This window comes from Alligator mississippiensis, chromosome 10 (genome assembly GCF_030867095.1).
Source record: "Alligator mississippiensis isolate rAllMis1 chromosome 10, rAllMis1, whole genome shotgun sequence".
NCBI classification, from domain to species: Eukaryota; Metazoa; Chordata; order Crocodylia; family Alligatoridae; genus Alligator; species Alligator mississippiensis.
In genome coordinates, this window is record NC_081833.1 from 3,768,964 (window position 1) to 3,796,431 (window position 27,468).

Sequence of the window (27,468 nt, forward strand, 5' to 3'; positions counted from 1 at the left end):
AAGGAGCACCTGGGCAACGAAACTGGGAGCTAGGCAGAGAGGAAGGGAAGACAGGGCTGAGCTCTCAGGGAGAGAGAGCTGAGAGCGCGCGGAGGTGTGGGAGCTGCTGAACCAACCGACTTTGGAAAGAAGCAGGTAACGAGGACTAGGCACAAGGACATTGGGACTAACATGGTTTTTTTAACATAAGCCTAAGGGGTAGGAACCAGAACTGGGAAGCCACAGAGCCAGAAGTGGAGGAAAAGTACCAGAATGGGGAAACGTTTAGGAAGGACCAGGCTGAAGGGTTCAGAGCGGGGCCAAAAGAGCGAGCTGTCTCGAATCACACTCCCCTCGAGACCCTGGACTGCAGCTCAAGGGACTCAGCGTTTGTCACTGATCTGCCGTTAAAGACTCACAGTAATTCCCACTGGGAAGTGTTGCATGCCCCTCAAGTGCTGCTCCATGCTTATGTTTTTTTACCATCATTCTTTTTTGGAGGGGGAAGGGGAAGGAGAAAGGCTGTAATACTGATCACCACAAACACTGCAGTCTCACTTTAGATGGTGATGGTTTTTTTGAACTCCAGCTACAGAATACTGTTATTGTGAAAGGAATGTCATCCTCTTAGTAGTCGACAGCACCAAGGACGTTAGAAGGACTTTTGTTGCTCCCTTGAAGTCGATGGGAAGTTTGCTCACGTAAGAAGGGAAGGGGACTCCTCCCACCAGTTTCACAGCTTGTACCGAGTTCTCCAGCTTGTTAGAGCTCATCCTTTTCGTTCTTCTTCTGGAAGGAGGCAAGAATATTGAGGCTTTTCTGTAATTCTTCCTTCTTCCCGTCACTCATTTTGGTCTTCTCAATCAGTTTTGTGATCCGGACAACTTCGTTGGCAGCAAACTCTTCTCCTTGCTCCAGGATTTTGCTCATGATTTTCAAGTACTGCTCAGCAGATTTCTTCTCCGTCTCCTTGGCTCTTTCTAAACTCGCCTGGCCCTGTTTGAGAAGGGCTCGGCGCTCCAATTCTTCAGTGGTGCTCATGAACTTGCCTGCCAGGATGTCATATTCTTTCAGGCAGCCCGTCATGCCCAGATAGATGCCGTTACTCTTCAGCCAGCGCTGAATAGCGCTCACTTTCACTTGGCCGCTATAAGGTAAGGGATTATCAAGGTCGCCATCCCGGAACAAGTAAAAAATAGGATACTTGTCCTTATCCAGCTTGTATCTCTCACCCAACTCAGTGTTCAGTTTATCACCATAATCTGTGAAGAGAAACCAAACACAAAAAGGCTTAGTACATCAATCAGATTATTTCCTCTCCAAACCAGTAGACATCTGTGCTTGTGACTGTAACAGTCTTTGCCATCCACTGGAACAAAAATAAAAGCCTATTTAAAAGTCCATTATGTCCTTCAGAGGATGATGCAAATCCCACCCCCATAATGCATTTCTTTAACCTTGCTCTAACCCCTCTCACTGCTTTGGTTTCTCAGAGTCATGTTCTGATGGTTTCATTTCTTCTTGGAGATCAGCTTAAGGTGTGAAGTGTGCAGACTGCAACAGCTCTTTGCAGTTTTATTCCTAAACTCATGTCCGTGCAGATACTCACAGCAAAAACACAGCGAACAAATTTAAAAACCATGATCTGAGGACAAGCAGGTCTCACATGAATTCCTGGAAGAAACACCAGGATACGAACCCAGGGATTTAGCTTTCTCTGCTGAGGCATAAAGGACAGACCCTCCCCGCCCCCTGGCAGGAGCAGCTGCAAAGCAAAAATGTATATTTACTTTCATTAAAGTGCCTTCATGAACTTCAGCACTCCCACACCCAGCACGTCTGGGGGCAGTCCGCTCTGCTACTAACTGCAATAAAGCGGCAATCAGAACAAGAGCAACTAAAAAGGGAGCCTTTCAGCAAACTATTCTTAGATCCCCTGAGTCAAACTGGACAACTGTAATTCTTCTGTAACCACTCACCACCAGAGCTCCCTCAAAGGCCTGCTGAAAAACAGGCCTGCATGGTTTGGCAGTGGCTGCTTTAAAGGTTGATTAGCGCCAACATTTCATTTCCCGGCCCCCCGTATTACTTTGTTACATTACAGCATCTCACCTGATATTCCCACTTCAGCCACCAGCAGCTCTTCGCTGGACACTGAACTTTCCGCCAGCTTCTTGAACTCATCTTGCTTCTCGCCATAAGGATACTGGGTGTCAAACTTCACCAGGACAAACTTGTTCTTTGGAATCACCTGGAATAACAACGTAAATTAAGAGAGCAATTCTTGACTGTTGCATAATCATATCATTTATAATTGCACACAAGTATGCTCTAGCTTATTTTGACTTTCCCTGTGAAATGAATATGGAGTCTGGGGAACGATGGGGAATGATTAGTGTAATCAATTAACATGTGTTCAGGTAGTAAACATGACTGCCCCTATGGCAACATGGAGGGAAGAAGTGAGCAGGGTGCACATGTGTGTTTCCGGGCCTGCCATTAGAATAAATTCAAGATGGTGCATTTCAGCATTTGCTACTGTGGTTTGTAATTACACCCTGGAAGTTGTGATGTTCGTATCGTTTCTGTAACAGCAACATCCAACTGCCATAATGCAGTGGTCCTCAACCTTTTTAGGCTCCTAGCATCCCTGGACAGACTCGAGGCACCCTTGGAAAATGCCCGCTCTTAGTTTTCACTTTTTTTTTGGCTACAGAAAAGGAGAGCAGATTTTCTGTTGCAGAGAATGCAGAAAGACCATAATGATGGATTTCTGGTTGAAACCTCTGAATTCATACTGTGAATCTTGTTTGTACTAGTGTGTGGCACCTCGCAGCACCCTTGAAGGGATCTCGAGGCACCCTAGCGTGCTGCAGCACCCTCGCTGAGTATCAGTGACCTAGCAGATCACATTGCGCTCACCTCACTCAGTGGATCTCCCAAACACTGAGTGTTTGGAGGGAGTCGGTATCAAGCCAACTGAGCGCAGCGGGACATCCCAAACAAGCAATGGAAGAAGGACTGAGGCCAAAGAGATACAGCAATAGGACAACAAATATTCAAAACAACTGAGACATAGTGAGAAGCAAATTACAGCGCTGTTCAGAAAGTGGAAAGATCTTTTTAGAAAATCTTGCATTTTGACAACAAGCCTTTTTTTAAAAAAACTTTCCATCCTTTGTGCTGCTGGGCATTGAACTCAGCCCTGTCCATTTAACTGTTTGCAGTGAGATTAGCAACGAGTGCATGTTTGCTCTGCACATACAACCCCACTTTGGCAACTCTAGCACCTGCTCTGGCACCTCCTGTGCTAAGGGAGCCCATGTTGCAACATGTCTGAGCTAGGCGTGCTGGGAGACTGCAGCAGCTGGCCTCCACCCCAGGCATTTTGCAAGCACTGGTGGGCGGTAGGCTGATTGCAACACCTGAAGCCAACTCTTTGGTTTCGGCCCCCTGAATCAGAAACCTACGTTTACATTTCCTTCCTGCTGTGGTTCAAGCCTTGCGATCAGTGTGGCTTTACCATTTCGGCCTGGCTTTGCAAACTCCTTCCTGCAATGTGGCACCGAAGCTGCCTCAACCTCCCTGCAGAAGAGCTAGAAGCTAAAGCCGGCGGGGCGTCCTAGGACCCTGGGGCCAGCGCACCAAAACCCAGTCAGCTGCAGGCAGCTGGGGCGTCCCAACACTTGGTTTGCTTCGGGCAGGTGTTTCCTTCCCAGGGCCCCTCTGCTCACCCAGGCGAGGAAGGGAGGGGCGGGCCGGCGGGCGGGCTCCGCCTGCTACAGCCCACTTCATTTCTCGCTTCCCCACCACGTTTCTGCTTCTCCTGGGTTTCCCTTCCTCCTTTTGCTCTAAGCCGGGCTGCACTCCGAGTCCTTCTTGCGGACACACCCGCCCTTTCGGCAGATCAAAGGCCCTTTTCCCCATTCCGCTTTGTGAAAGCCCCGCAGAGGCTAACTCCATCCCTGCCATCGCGCCGGCCCCGCAACCCGCCCTGCGCTGCCCAGCCCAGCGCAGCCGGGCTCCCCCGCAGGGCTCCGCGCGCCCGCGGCTGGCAGGCAGCGCAACTGCTCCATTTGGACCGCGCCGATTGGCCGGCGCCCGCGCCCCGGCACCTCCGCGCTCTCCCCATTGGCTGCCGCGCCGCAGCTTCTGAGACCGGCCTGGCGGGGCCGGCGCGCGGCCCTACCTTGAAGAAGGTGACGGTGTCCAGCGGCAGCGAGCCCTTGGTGTGCAGCGCCCCGGCACGCTGCCAGCCCAGCGCCAGGCCGCACAGCAGCAGCGACACGGCGCAACCCGCCCGGCCTGCCGGAGCCATGATGGAGCGGCCTGCCCTGCCCTGCCCTGCTCGCCGTCACGTGCTGCCGGGGGGAGGCGCCGCCGCGAGCCCGGCCCCGGCCCAGGCCCCGGCCCCGCGGGAACCTCCGCCCCAGCAGTCCGTCCGCTGCGGGGCGAGCGCGACGAGCAGGCTGCAAGTCCGCTCCGCGGTGCAGAGAGGCGGCAGCAGCACCCGGCTAGGGGGGACACCCGCTTCCTCGAGGCACGCCTCCACGTGGTCCTGCGCCCACCAGATCGCCCAGCTGGGCTTCTCCTGGGAGTCACCCCTTGGGCATCCGCGCAGCGTTGGGGCCAGCGAGGATGGCGGACGGGGAGAGCGGGCCGCAGCATTTAAGGGGACTCTTCCCTTCGCCCGTGCGCTGTTTCCACCAGTGCTTACAATGGTCTCCTGCTGGTCCTTTCCCCCTAGAGCGCCCCAAGCAAGAACCAACCCCCTCTTAGAAAAACGACTGAGCAGCTCTGCACCTAGCTGCTGTTGAGGTGAAGTATTTAAGGGACATGCAAACAATCGGCCTCTGTTCCCTAAAAACCAGAATAGGCCAAGCAGCAGCAACAGCCCCTGCTCTCTAGGTAATCGGGGTTTACCTTGAGCATGCACATCGTTCAGGGACCTTTCTCTGCTGTTATAAAACTCCCCTACCAGCTTTACTGGTTACTGCGGCCCCAAGTCCTTCCAGCTGTAACCAGGTGAGCACCTGGAGATACTACACAGCCAAGGAGATAAAGGGAGACTAGTGTTTGGTAACGCATTTCTATGTTGCCATCCAAACACCCTAGGGCAGCTGAGCTAAGAACGGGCACATGGTGCGCTCTGGTCAGTGGGTTTCCATTTCAAACGTGACTCAAACATTTAAGGTCAAGAAGCTACAACAGATGAGCACAATCATCAGGGTGCCCGTGCCCCAACAGGCAGAGGGTAGCAACCCACCAGACACAGCAGCGCTCACAGGTCAGGGTTGAGCGGAGCCAGAGGGAGGAGACGGATGTGCTGATGCTGCTTTTGGCAAGACCGTCGTTAAGATCTGGAAACCCTTCAACAGAATTTCGACAATAAATCCACACTACACTTGGAAGCAAGAGAGAGCAATCTGGAGATTATGTTCCACAACAGAAGGGAGTTAGGTCATCCCCTTCTGGGCAGAGGAAGGCTGGAAGCAGTGCAAGAGGCAGCTTGAGAAGACAAGTCTATTGCTCCAGAATCTGGTGTTGGAATGGGCAAGGGAGCACAGAGCCTGCCAACTGCAGAGAGGCCAGGGATACAGGCCACTACATATACTCTTGTCCAAGCCCGCCAAAGGGGCTAGGCTTATTCCAAGTCATATTTCCAGATCCCTGCTTACTGCAAGCCTCTACTGCATCCGAAAGCTTGGCAAGTAGGTAATCCAGAAGTAGTTCAATATTAATTTATACATCAATCAGCCATATGAATAACCGTTTCTCCTCTCTGCTCCTGCCAGCAACCAACGTCTTTGGTTTGCATGAAAATACAGAGGTCAGCATGAAGCACTTTGTCCTGCCCCGCAGCCCTGTTTTCCACGCAGCTTTTGCTCCCCTACTCACAAAGAAAGGAAGCATCTGGCTCGAGTTCACCAGGACAGCAACCGTATAAAGTGAAGCTGCACAGACTGGTACTTCATCTACTCCCAAAGATCTGGATGAGAAAAAGAAAAAAAAAGGCAGCAAGGATAATTTATAATGAAACTGACCTTTATATAAATTATAAACCCATCCAGTTTAAAGCAGATTGCTTGCAGTTGTGTCACTTAATTCCGTAGACGGCCGAAGCACACATATCTTCCACAGTCATAAATTACAATGAATAATCAAGAGAAAGTTCAGGTAAGGCCGTAGATACAACAAAAAATCCTTTTATATTAATAAAGGTTAAAATAAAAGGAAAACATGATTTAACATAACGCTTGCAAAATATAAATGCAATTTTTGAACAGTTAAAATTGCTAAAATGATACAAAAAAAAAAAATGATGAGCAACACAGGAGGCATTGTACATTTTTCTTTATGCAGAAAAAGGTAGGTGGTGAACTCTTGACCTTCATCCACACAAGATTTATGATTTAAAGCAAAGAAAACAGTTGAAAAAGAAAATCTAGAGAAGGATCTTGGCTCATGATCCCAGTAGTATAAAAGCAATAATTTCTCAGTCTGTAAACAGTAGTCTTGATAGCTTTTTTCTAACTTTGTATTTCAATTCACCACAAAAAAAAAGGATAACAGCAGCAATGGGTTATATCTTAGATTTCTTATCAAATCTCATTAGGATGTGTGCTGGAGGGGAACCTGCTCTTTAGTAAGAAATATATAATATTTAACTGTACACAATTTATAGGAATTGAGAGAAGTTTCCCGAGGAAAATCAGTCGTATTTAGCCATTTGTGCACACCCATTCAGTCTCCTCTCTTTTAGAGATTTTACACGTTAGTATAAAACATCTACAGAGTAACAAAAGTCATATGGTTTGACATGTAACTTACAATCAATTAGGTAGAGGCTATCTACACTGGGAAATATTTCATGTTTTCCCTGAACTGATAAGAAAATGGTTTCATACTAGCGTGGACCGGGCACAAATTCATCCAATGCCATTTCAGGAAGCGAGTGAAACGTCCATCCCTCACCAGAGCTCAATGCAGTTGTCTAAAGCCCACATATCTAGACGTAGCACCCAGCTGTTTTGCTCCTGCTTCAAAGGGAACTGATGCTGAAAATCATGTTTTTAGCAAGTTCTACCACCTCATGTACTCAAGGCTTTAAGGCTCAATCACACTCAGCTTATTTCACTACGATTTCTCCCTAGTGCTGGTTCAGTTCTGGCAGCGGCACCAAAGAGGCGGCAGGTCCAGCGTAGATCACTGCGCTATCCGGTCTTGTTCAGATCTATCTGGCACGCTGGTATTCCCAGGCCAGCATTTGCCCGAGTCTTGTATACAGGAGCAGCATCGCAGGTGGGGTTCTGCTGGAGTTAGCCCTGTGTGATTTGATTTGATTTTTAGCAAAACAGTTCTGCACGGCCTCTCCTCAGTACCACTACAGTAACTGCACTATCTTAGCAATGGATTTCCCCCCCCCCACTTAAACTTCATACTTCACATGACTGGTGATGACTCTTAATTTAAAACGGCACATTCATTTTTCCAAAGTTATTTCTACACAAGATAGCTGCGTTTGCTCAGCAAAGTGTCTCACTATAAAGCAGACCTAACACATTGATATTGTTTTCACTGGGTCCAAAGCACTTACCAGACGCTGCGACTAAACCAGAGCACATCCATTACAATTCAAACTTGTACAAACTCCTCTTTCCCTTTTAGGATGGGGCTAAGTAAAACCAAATCCAGCAAGAGCAGCAACTTAAAATTTTACACAGGGATTTATTTTAAAAAAATACTCTCGTCAACACTGTAGCATTTCTAACAAAAATGTATTCAGAAGAGATGACAATGCTAGGGTTGTCAGCTCTCTTAGAACTTTAAATATAGATTTCAGATTATAGTTGCTTTTTTCCATCAGAAGATAAGGAATCTGTAAAAGTCTGAAGTGTCCCTCAGATACTAGGTGCAACATGTATTTCTTGTGCCTATTTGTAATAGACCGTATCACTTTTTTAAAAACTAAAATAGCAGAAATGCAGATCTGATGGGAGCAGATGATGCAGTTACATTTTTCTAACAGAACAATTTATGTACTAGTACTTGGATACTCATAAAAGATCAATTGCAAAAGCAAGCATACATTTTTTTCTTTTTTAAAAGAGCAACATTCTCAGCCTCATACCACAGTGGAAGCAAAAATGACCTCTGCCAACTTAAAACCATAGTAAGTCAATAGAACTCAATTCCATTAAAAATATTTAAGTTTTAAAGTTTCAAGCACCTAAGTACACTTTTTTTAAAGTCATGATGATTGCTGTTTTACACTAAACTGACATGAAATCAGAGATTGTGGTGTCAGACTTCACTGCAGATATGTACAAGGTCTCTAGCTTTTAGCTGAACCACCAATTCCCACCTTTCTAAATCTGAACGACCATGTTGTGTTGTGTTTTACATCAGGCTCGTACTTTTTTAAATTACCTTTCCATTAGAAAGTGATCTGTGTGCAAACAGCCCTCTCTGGGGTTCAGTCCTTAGAGGAAACTGTATTGTTACTTACGTATGACCCTATCTGGTGCACGGTGAGCATCGCTGGAAGGCTTTTTCTATAAATAAAAGATGTGCTTCCAACACAAGGTCACCTCTCCACGCTGGACTCGTAAGCTAAGCAGGGCCAGGTGGCTTGCCAACAAAACGGAGAGCTCCAGAACTAACCTGCTTCAGTGGAAGAGGCCACACAAGCTCCAATGTTGAATTTGGGCATCTACAATTTCTGCTTTTCTAAGGCAAGGACCATACATAAAAAGTATAAACACTGTATGGTGATGAAAATACAATTCCTTTGAGATATATGCTTTACACGGGATTTCTATTGCTGCTTCTAAAGACCATCTCCAGTTGTTCCTGGAGATCAAAAGGGAAGAAAGTTGAATTTTTCCTGTCGCAATATGCTTATGAACATGTATAAAAAGTGGTCAAACCCCAATGGAGGGTCCCTGCTTCCGATTTATGTACAATAATTTAATTGGCTGAATATACCTTTAATACCTAAAAAAAAAAAAAAAAAAGTCATTTTATGGTTTAAGTCCTTCATGCATTTGTGAGGAAGTTCTGGATTAAAGTGATGGTACGTCGGATGTTGCTTCTGTCTGGGATTATGATGTCACTCTGTCAGGGAGACTTTATGCCTACGGTGCATTTCTTAAATCTTTAGTTTTTTAACAGTATCAAGTCTCTTTTTCAGCAGCTCTCCAATTTCCTGAATTGAATGCTGGTAACTGCTCTGGACCTTTCCTTGCACAGTCTTTGTAAACTTTTTTCCTTCCTGTAAATCGTCAAGAAAAAAAAAAAAGTCAGCCACTTCACAGGCTAATAATGTAATCACTTAAATCCCCATGTAACATCCCTCTAGTCCTCTGCACCAGTGAAAGGAGGGAATGGGAAGGGGAGGAAGTCAGACTGAACTCTCGCTACAACAACATTAAGGACAGTATTTGAGTTGACTCAAATTATAATGCAATCTCAAATCCAGTCTAAAACACACCCTGAAACAGTCATATTTTTCCTACTTATATCGATATGAATTTTACCTATTGCACGGCCCATAGAAAATTTACATTCTCTAATATTTGCAGGAGATATCCTTGCACTTAACACTGTAAGACAGCATCCACATTAGTTACAAAATAAAGATATTTAGATCTACAAAATATGTATTAAACCAGGAGTCACTTACATGGAGAAACAATGACAAATTCAAACCAGCAGCAAGCCATAAACAAGAAGTCTTACCCCAAATCCTACAGGCACGATTGGGCTACGGCTCAAGGTGGGAAACTAGAGCTCAAGAATATCAGAATCGGTTTCCCCCGTGTTATGAAACAATTCTAAACAACCTTGCCACTCCCAGGTTTCCAAAGATGCAGGAGTTAGACAGCTGAGAACAGTCTCATCTTCTTCGTGCTTCTTTAATTCCCATCGTACATGACACCCCTTCACATTACAGTATAGCCAGAGCTAAAACAAAGTAACATCTGCCTCCCTATGTTGCGTGCCACTGTTTCTGTGCAGATCTAAAGGGCGAGTCGTGCCGTTAAACAAACGGCAGCCATCAACACCATTTTACCAGTGGGGGACTTGCCACCTCGCAAGACACCTTTCAAACACGCTCAAGACAGGACAACATTTTTTTCTATGCACCGCAAAAGTGAATGTTACACAACCATGGAAGGCCCTGGCTAGTACGTAGTTAGTTATATTCCATAACAAATCAGCATTTCCTCTTCAACACCTAGCACACCAAGAATAACTGTTCCAAAAGCCATCTCTTAAGTCAGTCTGGAAATTGCATGTGTCCAGGATTCTCTGTGCAGATACACAGCCATTTTTAATACACTGGCTCTTAGTAGCGTTAAATTGCTTAAATATCTGGCTCTGTCATGGTACAAGCATGTGTGATGACGACTAGCACTGCAAACAATCTGTGAGCCAAGGTAAGGAAATTACACGCAGGCAAAACTGAGTCAAATCATTTGGATGGATATAAAGATTTTTCAACATATGGCTGAAAGAATAAGATTTATTCAAGAGATTCTCTAGGATTTGTTTTTTTCCAGTTGTTTTTGAAAGATCATGTCAAATGAGGTGTAGTTCCTTACCTGTGAAAGTAAAGTGTCCTCAAGGGACAGTTCTTCAAGTTTTAGTGCAGTCAACATTACTTCAAGCCCTTTGATATGATCTATAACATTGGAAGTTAATGTCTGTAGCTCAGTAACATAATCCAAAAAACTGGTGAATACAGGAGGCTATAAAAAAGTTAGGGGAAAAGTGAAGTTAAAATACTCGTATTTATGTTCATTTTACACATCACAAAGCGTTCAGCCTACTATTTTGATAAAAACAGACTGCTGTGTGTCAAACCTAGAGATGTGGTTTTTAAACATAGCTTCTCAACTTTTGCTGACAATATTTTCATTTTTGCAAAATGGCAGTTTCCCACATCCCAGACATGAAAGCATGCCCGTCTCAGTTGCATCCTGAACCTGAAAACACTCATTGAGAAAAGTTTATTGAAATGGGGTGGGGGGAGGTGTCAAGTTTTGGTTTAAATGAACTGGAATTTTCCAACAATAACAACAACAACAAAACCCCAACAACAACAAAAAAAACAATTTTTCATCAGAAAAGTTTCCCAACAGCTCTATTCAAGATTACAAACATTAACTAGTCTGGGAAATGTAAAGAACTAGGAGGATGAGAAGTGCAGTTTTGTTGTATGTAAAGACCTAAAAGTTCATCAAATTTGATGATCACCTCATTGCAGAAATCGATCATTTTCAAAACAAAGAGATTAACTCAAAATAGCTGCACACAAAAATCATACCAACTCTATAGACGAGTGTATACACCAGACTGTTAATAAGAGATATGCCATTAAGAAACAAAACTTTCACAGGCTATATCACAAAGTTACGGATAATACACTTTCACCACTCGTATTTTTAAAAGGGAAACTAAAATGTAAAAAATTAGGTTATCATTGGGTAAAACAATGGATTCCTTTAGGCAGAGCTAGAATGGATTTTCTAGTAATGGGCTACCACTCTCAGCACTGTACTTCAGCACTAATCTGTACAAATAGTAGCTGTAACCTGCAAAATTAAGGACCAGTTTTGCAGCTGAAGTTGTCTACTCCACGCAGGTTTCAAAACAGAGAAAATGTAACCATAATTTCTCCACAGAATAAGGCAGCTCCTGTAGAGATGCAAGTTAACTTTTTTAAAAGAGGCGTGTAAGTGATTTAGGATTCCGGCTTCTAAAGCAACTTGAGACCCTTAAATGTTATAATGGGATTCGGGTTCTTAAAATTATTTTTGAAGATTCTACCCACCAGCGTTCGGGAAGCGCCACAAGACTTGAAACTTGTCTCTGCTGAATCACCTACCATAACTATGCTGGTTTCTTTTTTTTTCTTCTTCTTTTTTTGCAAGTTTGATTTGAAGGGTCGGAGGACACTGTCACAGTAACTTGAAATCCACAGGGTGATGGAGAGAGTCTGAAAGGAAGACAGACAAATACACAAGTACATTACAAGTAGCATCAACAGCATCTAAAATGATGTTAAATCAATGTTTCATCCTTTATTTAACACCCCCCCAACAGTCAGAAGATGAAAGGAATGCAAAAGCAGCACCGAGCAAAGGAAGTACCTTAATTAATGTATTCTGGTAGGTCTGGGCAGTCTATTTTAAAATATCATGTCTTGGTTTTCCAAGTAACAACTCGCTTCCCAATAATCAAAAGGAATGGGCTGTTACACCAAGATACAAACATTTTAAGGTGACAGAACGTGCTCCTCTTAATTTCACGACCAAAGAAATGGGTGTATTTTTGCATCATCATTATTTGAAAAGTCCCAGGCAGTAGAAGTAAGGTGCTGGAGAAGAATTTGAAAGAGGGCAGAATACGCATTTCACCTTGTAATCCGAGGATGATTGTTCAGGTGGAAAGAGTTTTAAATTAGCTCTGCAAATTTTCCAAAGACACTAAGAATTACAGCAAAGGAAAAATACTTACCTCAACAAAGAAGACTAAGTTTTCTAAAACGTTTGGATGAGTTTTCAAGATGCCATCTCTGACTTCAATCAAGTCACCTTTACATTTATTGAACAAATCTAAAAAGGGGATGAGAAAACCTTATGTTCTGAATAAGGACCAACATACTTACTTATGAATTTTCTGCGTGGTGCACAACTTAAGACACAAACTATAAGAAGAGCTAACTACAAGCTGGTGTATGATTGAAAGTCATTTCTCATATGGATAACATTCTGAACTGCTGTGAACTGCCCTGCATACAAAGCACTTGACAAAAAGCATTTAATACAATCTCCAGTGTTTTGGGCTGTGTGCATTCCCTAAGTCAATCTATAGCCAGGAACGAAGCAGAAGGTCACGCAACCAGGGCTTTCCAAGATTTGGCACCAACTTGTTTAAGGTGGGAGATACCAAGAAGTTCTGCTACCTTCTTTTTAATTAAACATTAGTTTAAAATCAGAAGCCAGGAACTCTGCTTACAAGCAAGACAGCTAGAGTCTATAAGAGTATAAAAGTAGGAAAAAAAAACAAAAACAGGTTTGGGGTTTTTTTTATATTTCCCTTTCCACCTGGATTGGGTTTTTTGTTGTTTTTTTTTTTTTTTTACAGTGCCTTCCCTGCCCAGACAGAGAAAGTATGATCTAGTTCTCTACAACTTACTGATACACGTGATGCATTTCCTGTCATGCTGGCAGAAGCTGGCTGTTAAACCTACTAAGTGATTTGATTCCAAAACAGGGTTTTTTTGATCCTTTCTATGCAGATTTCACTGCTTGCAACAGTTGCTGGGCTGACAGACCCAGGGAATGCAGCACACTTGTGCACACATCTGATGCAATAAGGGCAGTGCCAGTTCTCTGAGCCCATCTCATAAGAATACCTTAACCCTGACCTGCAGGTGAGGTTCTTTTACTCCTTGGTTCCTCAGACTGCCGATAAAGTTACCCTGCCTCATTGGATAAACTAGCCTGCAAACTGAAGAACTGGCTCAGATCTAATTTTGTGCAACCCCAGCCAGAATTCAGATATCTGCAACTTTTGGCTGATGCAAGACAGTAAATTGCATTAAATAGCTTAAGCCATTTTTCTTCCCCTTTTAAAAAGAATGTGAGATTATAATTACATGTAAAATGTGCCAGAGTAGGCCTCTACTGCTGCATAGGGATCTTTGCAATAATGAAATCACTCTGCTTAAAAATGCAATCTAGAATTGTGGTGACCTTGGCTTTTTGCTTTAAAATTGCATGAACACCTGGAGTACAGAATAAGTATTTTAAAAAAAGTAGATTAACTGCCTGGCTTATTCTTAGCTCACCATGAACCAGGACTAGAAAGCTGGTAGAAGACCATCCTTTCTACTTGGAGAAAAACAGGACCACAACAGGACAGAACAGTCCTTGGTATGCAGCAATTTGAGGACGAGATCAGTGGAGCCTAAGGAAATCCTGCTTTCACTTGCAAATGTCCGATTTTGTTTTTAAAATGCTCTGAGCCACTTTTCTACACTGCACTCCAAGACCCACGCTACAAAAAAGCCCTTCCCGTTAGAAATAACAATGTTTGAATAATACCTGGACTACATACTTGTCCCTGCATTACTACTTACCTGTTAATTGTTCTAGTAATGATTTTAAACTATTCCCTATCCTCTCCTGGATGTCTGTTGAATCTTCTGAAATAAAAAAGGCTATTGTTAACTCTCTTATATATGTTAGGAGATACATCTGCTTACAAAAAACCCAAGAGGCATTAAAAAAAAAAAAGGACAATACGCAATGCCCCCAAAAATGAACTGAATTGCTTTCAACTGGTACATCAGTATCATTGTAAAAATAGACAACTTAAGTATACAAGATTAAATAAAACCCATTTCCCTGACAAGCTGAAGTGTCATTCAAAAATGTACATGCAGTTAATTTATTGGGTTGACTGCAACTCATTCACATAACTGATTAACTAACGCACAGTAATTTCAAACTGTTGGTCTAACCCCCACTACACCCCGTGAGCATCTGTTAAGCTTTTGCCCTCCCCACATACTTACCTAAGCCATTGGTATCTAGTTCATAAATATCACTAACAAGATAAAACAAGCTAGTCTGGCACTGACAGCTGCCATTGCTGAAGAAGCCAGCCATCCGGGTAGGAGGAGGGCCAAGGACAGGATACTAGGCAAGAAGCAAAGAAAAAGATAAAGGTGTTGCAGCTTTTCCTTAATTGGGTAACAGTGTCAGTCTTTGGCACATCTCAGGCAGATTTCACAGCTATAAACTCAGGATCAGTTAACTGTACTTTGCAGCCTGCTGGATGTTACAAGATGCATTCAGTTTCTCTGCTTGCATCCACGTTCATTTAAGATTCTGGGATAGTGTTTCTTAACGGATACCTGAATTGTCTGCTCTAGAAACCTCTTCCCTGAATCCATGGCCACTTCCAGCTGCTGAAGCAGAGCGCGAATTGTATCAATCTTGGATGAAACTCCATTCTCAGCAGTCTTTTCAGAGTTCTTTGGCTGAAAAGCATGACTAAGACTTGGAAGTCCGCTTATTAGCCTTAAAGTTAAAGATCGGATTCGCAACCAGATGGTTTCTTCCTCTAATGACAGTCTCCTGTGTTCTTCAGAAATATCCCTAAAAAAAGGCACCAAAACGCTTTCAGGCAAATGTTTTATATTCATAACATGGTAGCAAGCTTCAGCATACACTCTTTATTATTCTCAGGCACAAAGCTTAGGAACAACACGTGGAGAGGACGGGGATGGCTAGAAACGCTGTTTTGTTAATATGAGCAAGGTAAGTGCATAATTAGGAATTATGATTGAAGCTGCTATGGTTAAATTGGTACAGTTAGCCAGTCTAGGGAACACTTAAGTAACAGAATGCGCCTTGAAAGGATTTTTTCTTTTTGAAAGGTTGTCATGCTACAGTTTGAGACCTTTCTACTCACCTGTCTTTTGGATCCCAATTAAATAAGACCGTTAAGTCTCTGTTGTCACGCAAATCTTTCCATGGAATGTCATCCTCCTCTGGACTCAGACTCATGGACTTTATACTTTCTTCTAAACTGGTTGATCTAGCACATAAATATTAGTGTCATTAAACCAAAGGTTTAAAAGTTAAAGGCAAAAGCCCAACCCACTGATCTAGGCTGTGATCCCTGCAGAGAACGGTTAACGGTGGCATGTGAAAATGAAAAAACTATTATAAATAACTTACTAGTGTTAAAAGGAATGCTTGTGGGGACAGGACACTGGTAACAGAGATGGACTAGCTAGGCTGCAGCCTAGCTAAAGGTAGCAAATGTTATTGGAGCATCTAGCAAGGGTTTTTACTTGTTGTTTGTTTTTTTAATTTCAACATATTCCATCAGGGCCCTCAAACATTAGCTTCCCCAGCTCCTGGGAAGCAATGGCACAGCACAGCAGTTTACAGAAGGGGAAACTAAAGCTTAGACAGAATAAGGAAGGCAGTGCTGAAGACCTGGATCAGGTAGGATAGCAGTGCCTGCTCAGACAAGGCCATCTTCCCCATGCAGGAATCCCTCACTGGGTTACTGTTCCTGCCACTGTACTTGCCTCTGCCCCACACTTACATATTTGCTTCAAGTAAGAGGTCTAGCAACATCCGTTCGGTGCGGACTTGTGCAAAATGGAGTGAGGAGTTCAGCCTGTTCCTAAAAGCAATGAATTCTGGGATCTTCTCAAATGCACCATACTTGTAGGCTTGAATGATGTATTCTGAGGTCTAGGACAGAACACACACCATTTCCTGCGTTAGTTACTTAGGGAACTTTAAAAAGCATCAAGAGTCTTAATAGGGTTATTTCAACAAATCAAACTGCGACAGCTATTACTAAACGGGAGGCATGAAGTCAGCGAGCACTCATCTGCCAGAAGCTGGCAGTTCTACCGCCCAAGTCTCCCAGACTCAGATTCTTGTGTAGCCTTGACGCCCCCCTTCCACAAAGCCAGACTGCTCCTTGGACAGCATGTCTATCGTGGTACAGATGTCTTTATTAAATAAAGGAGCTAACGGTAAGAAATATCAGACTGCTGCCACCAACATAACTGAGAGAGGCCACTTGTTTTAAACCATGGAAGTTTCTGCTTTTCTTGAACCTCGTGATGTATGCGATAGACATGGATCATCTCATCTGAGAAAGCTGTTACCAAAAAAAATCTACTCCACGTTTTCTTGCATCTAACATAGGCACGTGCCACTGTGTCGTTTTAACACAGGTGTAAAGAATTACACTATACTTTTGCTTCTCGTTTTTATTAGGTTTGAAACGCAGCGTCATAGGACAGCACTGTGCAGCGCGCACACATTACAACAGAATACGAACACAATGCCGAAGGAAACGCTGGGCTGAATGCGACAGCTTGCTTCCCCGCTTTGACAAAACGCAGCGATAAAGGCTCTCAACCAACATTTCAGGTCTGTCCAATGGAGAGATCTCTAAGGGTAGGGGCCCCACACAAATACCTATGCTGATGTCAGCATCTACATTTAAAGAAATACAATACAATACATGCACTAAGACAAGATTTTAATCAAAACTATGCCAACAAGTGTGAAACCCTGGCAAATCAGAACACCACCCATGAACAAAATTAGGGGATGATTTTACACCTGACAGACCCTGTATCAAGGACAGCGGGTCAGCCTCCTCCTGTCACACACTGGATACCATACCAGCCAACTGCTACCATGTTTCCTTATTTCTGACAATGTCCTATTAGCCGGTTCTGTCTCATAATTTGGATATGTGCATTATACGAAAGATATGTCAATAGTCAACAACGTACCCTCTGATAAACAGCCTTGCAGAGCTCATGTCAGGCTGTGGGATTGCGCCATGGGCGCTAATTCAACTGCATTGACGTGGCTTTTAAATCCCCATGGGACAGCTTGGTGTTCTGTTTGCCTGGAGAGATTAAAGACGGACGGACACAAGAAAATTGGAGAGATTACTTGCGATTCTGCAGATTTAAAGGAGGACTGCCTTTAAAAGGATGACGATGCCTTTTTAGTTTTGGTCAGTACAGTTACAGTTGCTGCTCTTTCTTTCTACCCGTCCTTTACATTCTCTCATAACACAAAAATGATGCAGCGTCCCATGAAATTCCTGCACGTTCATTTTAGGACTCTGACTGGGATTTAATTCACCTTACAACAGAGTATCAAAGCAGCAAGCTAGCTGAAAATACATTCACTTAAAACTATTGCTACTGTTCACCAAGAACAGCTGCACTTTTGAGAGACGGACTGCTTCAGGGAGAATCCCGGGGTCAGAGCACTGCGTGGCACGCGGTATTTGATCTCAGGACCACGGAGACAGCATGTATTCTAGGGAAATCTGGAAAACTTTTCAACACAAACTCCTGAAAGCAAGGAGCAGGCAGTATATCTTAGCCCAGCAAAAAAGATAGCTTTTAAATAACAGTCCTCCTTTAACACTGCAGTTAGATGCTGCGCTGGGATTGGAAGGGGATCCAAGAAACCGATGTGAGAGCTGTTAGCAGGATAAAGAGGCAATCCTAAATGAACAGCAGAAGGGAAGGGACCAGGAGGTGCTGAACTTGTGAGATGGCCTCTGTATCTGGAAACCTGTCTTCCCCCTACTTAGCATGCCATCGTCCTGTACAAACACCACTCTGGAAACAAACCTTCATCTCTTGTAATTCTAGGGAAATCTGAAAAATGCCAGAGGGATTCTGGCATTTTCCTATAATGAAGCAGGATTAAAGATGAATGCTAATGTGCAAGCAAGCAATGCTTACAACAGCCTACTTCCCATTTCACAAGCTTAAATGCTGATATTTATCAGAAATAATCTAGGAACAGTGACAGTGTAAATCGATGCTCGTCTCAAGGAAGTCAAGGGCAGGTCTGTCTAGCCTTTTCGAAATCAACTGTCTTCCTTCCGCAAGGAGGAAAGGAAAACACGCACCAGTCTTCTGAATTGTATCCTTGGTCCAGTTGCACAAAGAACAAATTGTCCAAATTAATCTTTTTCCACTTGTGATTCAAACCCTTTGAGAGGAGGTATTAATGGAGTATAAGAGGCAAGAGGTACTCCACGAATCCTGAAAAGCAACTGAATTGTAGAACTGGGCGGCAGTGCTCCTCATGTCAGGCGCGTCCTAATGCCACAGGGGATGGGGTTTAGTGGCTCATTATGTGGACAGGTACTCTGAGCTACCAAAAAAAGAGGCCAGGGTGTTTTCCATCTGAAGCTCCTTTATGATTCATACAAAACAAAAGATCCTTGTCCAAAGTTGATTCCAAGACAGTAATGTTAGCTAAATCTGGGCTGTCTTCCAGCTGGTCCCTTGCCCCTCTACAATGTAGAGCTCTAGATTAAGTAAACTGCATCCATTAAATGTTTTCTTCAAATCTTCGTATCTTCCTTTTGGCATGCTGCAGTCAAACTTTTGCTCTGTTAAAGCAATTCTCTCTCATCTGTGTCCTTCTCCACTAACAGCCGCTGAATTACTTTGAAACAAATCCAGAACATTTTTTTTTAAAGTGAGATTCGCCCCTCCTGGAAACAGTAATAAGAGTGACTACCAGCAACAGACTCCAAACTCCTGCTTGGCAGAAAGCTTTTGTTTTGATGCCATGCCCTTACTTCAGTGGTATGTACCCACCAGACACTTGATCTTCAAATGTTAAGATCAGCAGTTTAAAGACACACGTAAGTTAAGATAAAGTAAGAGAACAAGTTATTAAAATGCCATACATTCACACCTCTCTCTGCTACTGTACCAAAGGTCTGGATTGATCTTGCCTTGAGCAGAAAGATGGACTAGCCCTATTTTTCTGATTTCCATCTTTGGGAGTAAAAGAACTGACAGCTACTGAGAGACCCAGAGAATTTTTCTGTAAGATGCTTGCATTGCAGGCATCATACAAGCATTTTCACACAGCAAAGTGAACCATTAGATTGGACATTGGCTTAGGAACCACAAACTCCTGAACATTAATCTCTGCTGAGCCACAAAGCATGGCAAAGTCACCACCCCTCTGTGTGTCAGGTCCTTTACACTGGGAAACTGGGAATCGCTTTCTCCTGCAGAAACTCCAGGGGTATTTTGACAATCAAAAGGTGTGATCACTGCAGTGTAAATATTATTACATGGATTGTTTGTTCCCTGCTCCAAGGGACGTGCCTCATGAATTCTTCCTGGGGAGCAAGAGTTTGCATGCATCCTCCACTAAACCAATGTTTTCTACAATAAATTCCTGCCAAGAGAGTCGGGAAATCAGTAAGTGCAACATCATTTTTATTACTGACTATACTGTTCTATTCAGCCAATGGCATTTTGGTGTAGTGCTGGGATTGGATGCCAGGAAAATTCTGGCATTTTTCTTACAGGTATACCAAGATTCTTCCAAGGAAATGTGGTGCCCAAGTAGAAAAGTCAGGACAACCACCATTACACAAACACAGAAGTGAACAGCTCTGGAGGCCTAGCCAAGGGACAGGTTTAGGAAGCATCAATGCTCTTCTGGGAGTTCAGCTACCTTTCTTCACCATCAGTCCCATTAAAGTCTGTCATTCAATCAGGAAGTGCTTCCTTTCATTTTTAACCTTTACTGCTTGTGTATTCCTGCCTGTAAAATATTGCTGCTCGTGTCCCCTACATCCTTCATGACACCGCACATTCATCCCACTGGAAGTGTGTCCACACCTGTGTCCGTGACCACCAATGCTATTACTCACCATGCACTGAGAAATCAAAAGCTCCACTGCCATTATTAAAATTTAGGCAAGTACCCCTTGGCAAAGCACTGCAAGCCCTTGGAGGTATGCCTACTCCAGTTTGAAGACCACTGCTCTAAGTCATGCCCCTTGCTAAAGGCAGATGAAACAACAGCTTCTATTACCTTCGCAAAACCCACAGCCTTCATCTTTTACTCCAAAATATTGTTTCTACTCTTCAGTTTTATTCTGCTTTATTGGTGTGGAAGTTCTCAATAAAGTTAGTGTTATTTGTATTCTCTTCACTTTGCCACCATGCTCCTGCATGAGCTGCATCCCAACAGCCTGGGACTCCTGAGTATAGTCATTAAAAAGTTATCCCATTTCAACCACTGCACTGCAAGGTTTCAGATCTAAATGTTTAGAACGTCAGGATCTTAACAAGGCACCCCATGCCAAAAGTGTCTTCCCCAAATCCTAAATGTGATGGTGTAAATCACAGAGGCTGGCTGCGTTATGTTTTAGTTATGTTAATGCAGAAAGTACTTATTCTTAGGCATCATACAAAAACGGCAACATCAACATTTCCCAAATGTAATTAGAATATGTAGGATTCAAGAAAATAAGGAGCTGGAAGCAGAATTCCAGAGTGAAACGAAGTCCTGTGGTGAAGTTACTCGTATAAATAAGAAAGGATGGCTAAATAAGATATACCATAACCATGACAAACAAGCATATTATCTGTGCGATTTTTTTTTTTTACTGCAATCCCACCAGTGTAAGTCCCGTACAAGTCATTATATTAGACATGGTCTCCTATAAGTTGTCTGGACAACTGTTCTGATAGCAGTCAGGGTAGAAGTTACTTTCACTTACATCTTTCTGGTTGGAGTGGAAAAACCTGAGTGCAAAATTGCAGGATTGGGATGCAGCAGCATATTGACCCAGTGATTCTGCATAGCGTGTCAGAAGGTAACTGCAATACAACACAATAGTTGGAGTTAAACACCAGCACACTATGCCCCAGGAATTGCAATTTCTTTAAGATTGCTCTGAACGGAGAGCTGAAGAAAACTTTGGCCTTTGTACACAATTCTCAACAGGGAAAGGGGAGGCTCTCAAACTGGCTCTCTTTTACCTACAGATGCCAGTTTTATTAGTGGGAGAAGCTACATATTTAACAGTGGCAGTGCATGGAGGCCATTTCCATTTCCTTCTAGCCACAATGGTCTCTTTAAGTAGACTATACCTACAAACAAGTGACATTACAAACTATTCAAGAGTCTTCAGGGAATTTATCATGTGCACTCTACAACAGCTATCTTGAACTTCTACAAATAGTCCTGCACATCAGGCTAAGCTCTCTCAGTGCTAGACTTACAATTTGAAAAGGACATTTTCACAGCAAGAACACTGTAAAAGCCAGTGGTACCAAGATTTTGAAGTCACCAAATACGACTATGCAAGAAATGAATGCTAAAAAAAAAAAGCGGATAGATAAATGCTATGGTACAGCTGAAATAGACTTCAGGTCTATGTTTTACTTGCAAGACTAATATACATTTACATAATGTCTTTTATTAAAACTAAAAAAAAATATATTACTGACTTTTAACATTACAAGATACTGAAAACAGTAAGAAAGTTAAGCATGGCTAGTGGCAAGCCGGTGTGACCAGTTGTTCTGAGTTTATACTACCCACCCGATGGTGTCGTGCTGTATGTGCTTTGCATCAAGGCTGGAATAGAGCTCCACAACAGGTTCAAATGCACCAAGCATGCAGTAGATTCGAATAAGCAGTAATTTAAACTGAGCATTAGAAGGGCTGTGAGATAATCCTTCTTCTAATAAAGTTAGGGATTGCCACACAGCCAACTCTTCACCTGGAGACGAGGAGACAAATGTACACAGGAGTTAAGTGTGAACAGGGATTTATAAAGCAATGGTTTGAAATGTACAATGCTATAAAGGACTGGAAAGTTTCTGCCACCTTTAAATTGCACATTTAAATTGTGCTCATCACCATCTCAAGACATGTCAGTGTCTCAGAAACTGGTAACCCAATATTCTCCTTGGGTGGGCAGGGGGAAGGAGGTTCTAGCAGAGTGGGGATCCCACTAGAAACATCTTGCTATCACCCACCACATAGAGTGCAATGCTATGTGTGTGGGACAAGTGAATCCTAGACAACTTAGTATTTCTAGATCATAGCCAGGTGCTTTAAGATACTGCTGTACAAAAAGCTACCTGAAAAATCCCTGTCCCCCAGCCAAGCTGAGGATTTAAGGGGCAAGTTCACCTGCTGTGGGGAGCCCACCATGGGATTTCCAGGGTGAGGACCTGCTGACCTGGCTGACAGAAAAAACAGAGGTAGGGAGGGAGAATAGCTGTGCAGCCCTCTGAATCCAGGACTTGGAGGGCATACAGATATATGCCAGCTGTATGGCAAAGCAGATCTTACGGCTTCCGCAAACTAACGATCATCTAATCTGAAGGGAGTATGGTTCAGTCTCTTGATAAGAGAACACAACACATTGATGTAAGGAGAAGAGTGTTCTGAAGAAAGACTGCAGGGACATACCTTCCTCTAGCCACAGATCAAGGAGCAGGTGAACTGCAAGCAGGCAGTAATAATCTGAAAACTGCAATTCAGTTTTTAAACAAGATTTCCCTAAAAGATAAAAGATGGAACTCATTCACAATGCACAGAGTTAAAATGGCAAAAGTTAATGCATTCTACAAATGGGGCCAATAACTGCATCATTTAATGAAGGTGGCTGTCTTTCAGGCTAGTAACATTTGCAGGACACTGTCAGGTTTATTAATCAACCCAAAATATCTTTATCTGTAATTGTTAAGGGCAGGATGCGTGAAAGAATTGTAAGCCTGTTGCTTTTCCTCATTTGTGCTTTTTTGATTCTTTCAATTTGGAACATGCCATTTCTCAAGTCACACATGGAGCCATTTCACTTTTAAGTAAAGCCACTTCCATACTCGTAAGCACTAATTTAATACTGAAGATTCTGGGTTACAAGACACCACTGAGCAGTATTGAAAAAAAAATAAAATCATGAATACATTTTTTTAATCATGTCTTTTCAGATATGCAAAAATTCAATGATTTATTAGTAAACATCTTTGCTAACACATTTCTAAAGCATGCCAATTGTTTTAAAACAAACATATGATTTAGCAAAACACTGAATCAGAGGATGCGACAAGGAACAGCAACTACATCCTCTCATTTATATTTAAGGCACCAGTCAATTGAAAAAAAGTAACTTTAAAAAGAAACCCCCCCCCCCCCCCCCCCACTTTACATAACACCTACAATGTTCCCAACAAAGAGAAAATGTAAAACACTGCCTAAACGTTTCTTAGAAACTGTGCTTTCAACACCAGTGGTGGGCAGCAAAGACGTATTTTGGAAACATAGCCCATGAAAAGGCCCAAGTATAAATGTACAGAAATACATTTGCTTCAAGTTCTCTCACCAAACTGCAGTCCGTGATGGTATCTTAACATCAACTCTCGGACAACGCTCAGCTTTTGCGTCTTGTCAATGCTGTGATAGAGGCCTAGCACTCTTGATAGCTGTACCACGCACAAGTGCTGTTGCAAAGCTTTGATGTCTGCTGGTAATGCAAGATCACCATCTACCGGTGATGACAAAGGTATGACTCCAAGCAACTGATTGATGAACTATAAAGGAAACACAAGACTGAATTTTGCAATGTATCCAAGAACCTCCGATGAGCAGTAGCAGCGATGGGGACAACAAATCTAAGTCACATGAAGCGAGCAACAAACCTTTAATTCCTTTTTCATGAACCGGAACCATCAAGTCTATGAGGCTGTTTTGAAATTTACAGTTAAGAGCCTGACCCTGTAATGCGGTGAACAGTCTGGTCCCGATTCTGTTAAGTGCTTAACTTTACAAAAATGAGAGGTCCCAGTGAAATTTACTGGAAGTAAATTAAAAATAATGTCCATCAGCACCAGTTAGGATAACTTTTACCCTGGGCTGCAAGTGATTTTCTTGGAAAAAGTTAGAATTAAACCTGTAAAAGGCATCAGGAATTGGGTGGCTTGGTTTTTTACATTTTAATTTGAAACATCCCCAGCACCTTCCCCTAGTTAAAAATGGCTCCAACACTGCAATGTTTATGACTTTAATGCTGTTTAGGACGACTATGGAGCTTAAAATGTTAGCAGCGAACCAGTTGTAAAAATGCTCCCAAAATTGCTATCGCTGGGGAATTTGAGTCAGTGTTAATAGGCGGGGGCTTGGTTTTGTTTTTTTGAACAACATATCATTGTACAATGCATACAATTCATACATTTTACATATAGTATATTACATAATATAATGTATTATGTCTAATAGAAGATATGCACTATACACAACAGGGATTTGTTTTTTAAATGTACCCCTGACACACAAATTGTCAATTTATAGTTTACAAACATTTGTTAACGGCTTCCACTAGGTGTGTGTGTTTCTAATCCTTCCCAGGTTTGTATTGCTAATCCTTATCCCCAGTAATTGCACATCAAGGGAGAGTGGCTGGATTCCCAGATGCCAAAAATCACCCAACAAACTACTCATGACTGCAGAAATGCTCTCTCAATTCAAGTGTAGATAGGGCATGTCTCAGGGAGAGACTCTAGAAAGAGAGTTTTTTGGTCACCTCTTTATTGTTGCTGATGTGACCACTCTTTTAGCTTGGTCTGCTGTTATGTTATCAAAGATTCACACAGTGCCCTCATGGGGATTAGGAGATTTGACACAGCATGCGAATGGGACAAACGAGGTGAAAGGAGAAAAATGTTTAAAAACAAAAGCAATGAGTGCTAGTAGACAGCAAGCCCACATTATCCAGCCTGATCTTTCCAACAGAATGAACCTCAATTTCCACGTGGCCTTGTCTGCATCTGATATTTGGGTCACTGGGAGTTGTGCACATGTAAAAAAGGAAGATAAGCCTCCTTGGGGTGTTGGACGTTTGGGCTCTACTCCACATCTCAGACTGTGACAGATAATTTAAGAACAAGAGCAGCAGGGGAATAGTTGGTTGAAAAATGAAAAAAACCTGGCAATTTATCAATTAAACTGCATTTCCTGATGTACTAATCCAGAGGGACAGCAATTCAACCAAGACCACCTCAAGGCAATTGGACACATTAAGACTGAAAGGCAAAAAGCTCAGGCCTAAGACCTACAAAGAGTTACTAACTGCTCCACTGGAGCTACACCTGCAAGTGAGTAGTGTACCAGGTGGCAAGGCTTTGTGGATCCAACCCCAAGTCCCTATGCCTTTGAGATGAAGTTACTCAGAGAGCTGAGGGACTCTGGCTTTTCAAAAAATCTGTATTTTTTTTCTGCTTGAAGAGTTTTGAGGAAATATTAGACAATTCCATCATGTTAACAATTGGTAGTTTCCCCAAAACAGATCTTTAAAAAAAAAAAGGAGAGAGAGAGAGTGGGGAGGAAGGTTTCCTTCGAACACTACCAGAGCCCTAAGCTACCAGCAAATCTTTGTTACAGCACCAGACTGCAGGTGCACTCAGCAGTTCCCAGCAGCACTTCTTCATTTTACCCAATGCTGTTATCCTTACCTTTGTGTACTGGCTGGATGGAAGGAGGTCCACAAACACCTTTAAATCAGTTAAACAGCAGGGTTTGTCCCCAAACTTTTTGAAGTATTGAAACATTAGTTCTTCTGGGTCACCTAACAGAAAGGCCAGTTCAATTTTGTAAAAGGTTCCATTAAAAGCAAGATCTATAATACTGCTATGACAAATATGAGTACAGTCATATGCAATTTCCTACATTCAAATTTAAACAGTGATTTATAAACTATGATATCCCCCTTCAGATTTTAGAGTCAACTAGACGGCCTAACTATTGATAACCAACGAGTGACAAATCTAGCAGAATCTTTCAAGCTATCCAAATAGATAAGAACTCAATGCAGTGGCTTCATATACATGTGTTCATCTGAAATCATAATATAAAAATTTTATTCACTTAGATTTTAGTACAAAGGAGACTACTGGAATACAGAAACGTCATTAACAGGAATCAAATTCTCCCCCTCACTTCCTTCCCAAATGTGTTTGTTAAAGCCAATAATAACTCCCCATAAGTATGTCCAATAAGCCTAATTGTTTGCAACTACACAAGGCTGCTAACACACTCAAAGAAACATCGCCCACTAATTAAAAACCAAAAAATGACAGAGGGGATTTTCCAAATGGCCAAAGAAATGTACATTTATTGGCAGTTTACATTTCTAAATCCATTAGACATCTTTGACAGCCTTTCCCAAGGACCTTGTTTCCCAAAGCCCTGGAAAAAAAAAATCTTGTCCATCTCAAACACTTTTCATCTGAACATTTCAAAATACTTCATATATGAAACCTTTGCACGCACTAACACCAGGCACCATTAAATTGATGATCCAAATATGAAGGGCTTGCTCTAGTTTTATGTTCTCTCCCTTAAGGATTAATTTTTCATCCAATTAGCGGCTCTTACCTAGTTTATATTCATCGTTGCAACCTCTGTGCCGCAAACGTCTAATCAGCTCCAGTTTAGCTAGGTATGGTCCCCGAAGTGGCCGAGAGCTCTTTGCTTCTTCTGTTATCCTTTCTTCTACAAACTTCACAGCTTGCTCTACAGAATAGTGCACCTCTCCTTCCAAAGAGCTGTGCAATTAAAGAGATGAGCAGGCTTAGCCTTTTCCTACTCATGAAGCCCTGGCAATAATTGGTCAAAATGCCCCATAAACATTCCCTCAAGATAGTCCAGTGTGGTACATTAACTCCTGCAAAGGAAGCAGGCTGGGAAGCCTTGATCATGCCAAAACTGTTATTTATACCAGTACTTCCAGAAAGGACCAGTCTCAACAGTCAAGCAGCACGGGCCTTCAACCCGGAATACACTAGGTATGTAGAGAACCTCAAATTAGTCTGCAATTACACCAATTCTTTACATACATCTACTAAGATAAATTAGTAAGAGACAGGACTTATGAGTATTTCGGCACTCTACAGCACAGAGAAAAAACCTGAGAGATATTTGTTAACTTACTGCTCTCCTTCTGCTGGAGGAGTCCAGTTGTAGTCAATCAGTTGAAAAATTGACTCAAAATAAGTTATATAGAACTGCCAATCATCTGAGCTAAAACAAAAAGACAAGATGCAAAATTCAGAGAAGTGCAAACAAAGCG

The 27,468-nt window shown here is 42.6% G+C and overlaps 2 protein-coding genes across 4 annotated transcripts in view; both read right to left on the reverse strand.

The window, feature by feature from the left end:
- Positions 1–533: 533 nt before the first annotated feature.
- ERP29 (endoplasmic reticulum protein 29) lies at positions 534–4,327 on the reverse strand. The gene is made up of 3 exons (XM_014598409.3): positions 4,169–4,327; positions 2,092–2,230; positions 534–1,241 (listed from the first exon to the last, which is right to left on the reverse strand). Exons 1-3 carry the CDS (start codon positions 4,295–4,297, stop codon positions 742–744), a joined length of 768 nt encoding a protein of 255 aa, XP_014453895.1. The 5' UTR covers positions 4,298–4,327; the 3' UTR covers positions 534–741.
- Positions 4,328–6,003: 1,676 nt separating this feature from the next.
- Positions 6,004–27,468, reverse strand: part of NAA25 (N-alpha-acetyltransferase 25, NatB auxiliary subunit) — a 35,173-nt gene continuing 13,708 nt past the window's right edge. For 2 of the 3 annotated variants that reach the window (XM_014598528.3, XM_059713383.1), the window contains 16 exons: positions 27,330–27,419; positions 26,775–26,944; positions 25,853–25,965; positions 23,728–23,935; positions 22,815–22,904; positions 21,936–22,116; positions 21,109–21,208; positions 16,117–16,268; positions 15,472–15,597; positions 14,912–15,155; positions 14,570–14,693; positions 14,132–14,197; positions 12,505–12,602; positions 11,873–11,983; positions 10,587–10,733; positions 6,004–9,253 (listed from right to left, as the gene is read on the reverse strand). In XM_014598528.3, coding sequence (XP_014454014.2) covers positions 9,131–9,253; positions 10,587–10,733; positions 11,873–11,983; positions 12,505–12,602; positions 14,132–14,197; positions 14,570–14,693; positions 14,912–15,155; positions 15,472–15,597; positions 16,117–16,268; positions 21,109–21,208; positions 21,936–22,116; positions 22,815–22,904; positions 23,728–23,935; positions 25,853–25,965; positions 26,775–26,944; positions 27,330–27,419 — 2,143 coding nt within the window. In that variant the 3' untranslated portion in view covers positions 6,004–9,130. The remainder of the gene's footprint in view (positions 9,254–10,586; positions 10,734–11,872; positions 11,984–12,504; positions 12,603–14,131; positions 14,198–14,569; positions 14,694–14,911; positions 15,156–15,471; positions 15,598–16,116; positions 16,269–21,108; positions 21,209–21,935; positions 22,117–22,814; positions 22,905–23,727; positions 23,936–25,852; positions 25,966–26,774; positions 26,945–27,329; positions 27,420–27,468) is intronic. The other variant, XM_014598529.3, reaches the window with a different exon arrangement.

Coding starts and splice junctions, on each gene's coding strand:
- ERP29 (XM_014598409.3), bottom strand. CDS start 4,297: ATGGCTCCGGCAGGCCGGGCGGGTTGCGCCGTGTCGCTGCTGCTGTGC. Junction 2,231..4,168: donor ACACCGTCACCTTCTTCAAG/GTAGGGCCGCGC, acceptor TTGTTATTCCAG/GTGATTCCAAAGAACAAGTT. Junction 1,242..2,091: donor GGCTGAAGTGGGAATATCAG/GTGAGATGCTGT, acceptor TTCTCTTCACAG/ATTATGGTGATAAACTGAAC.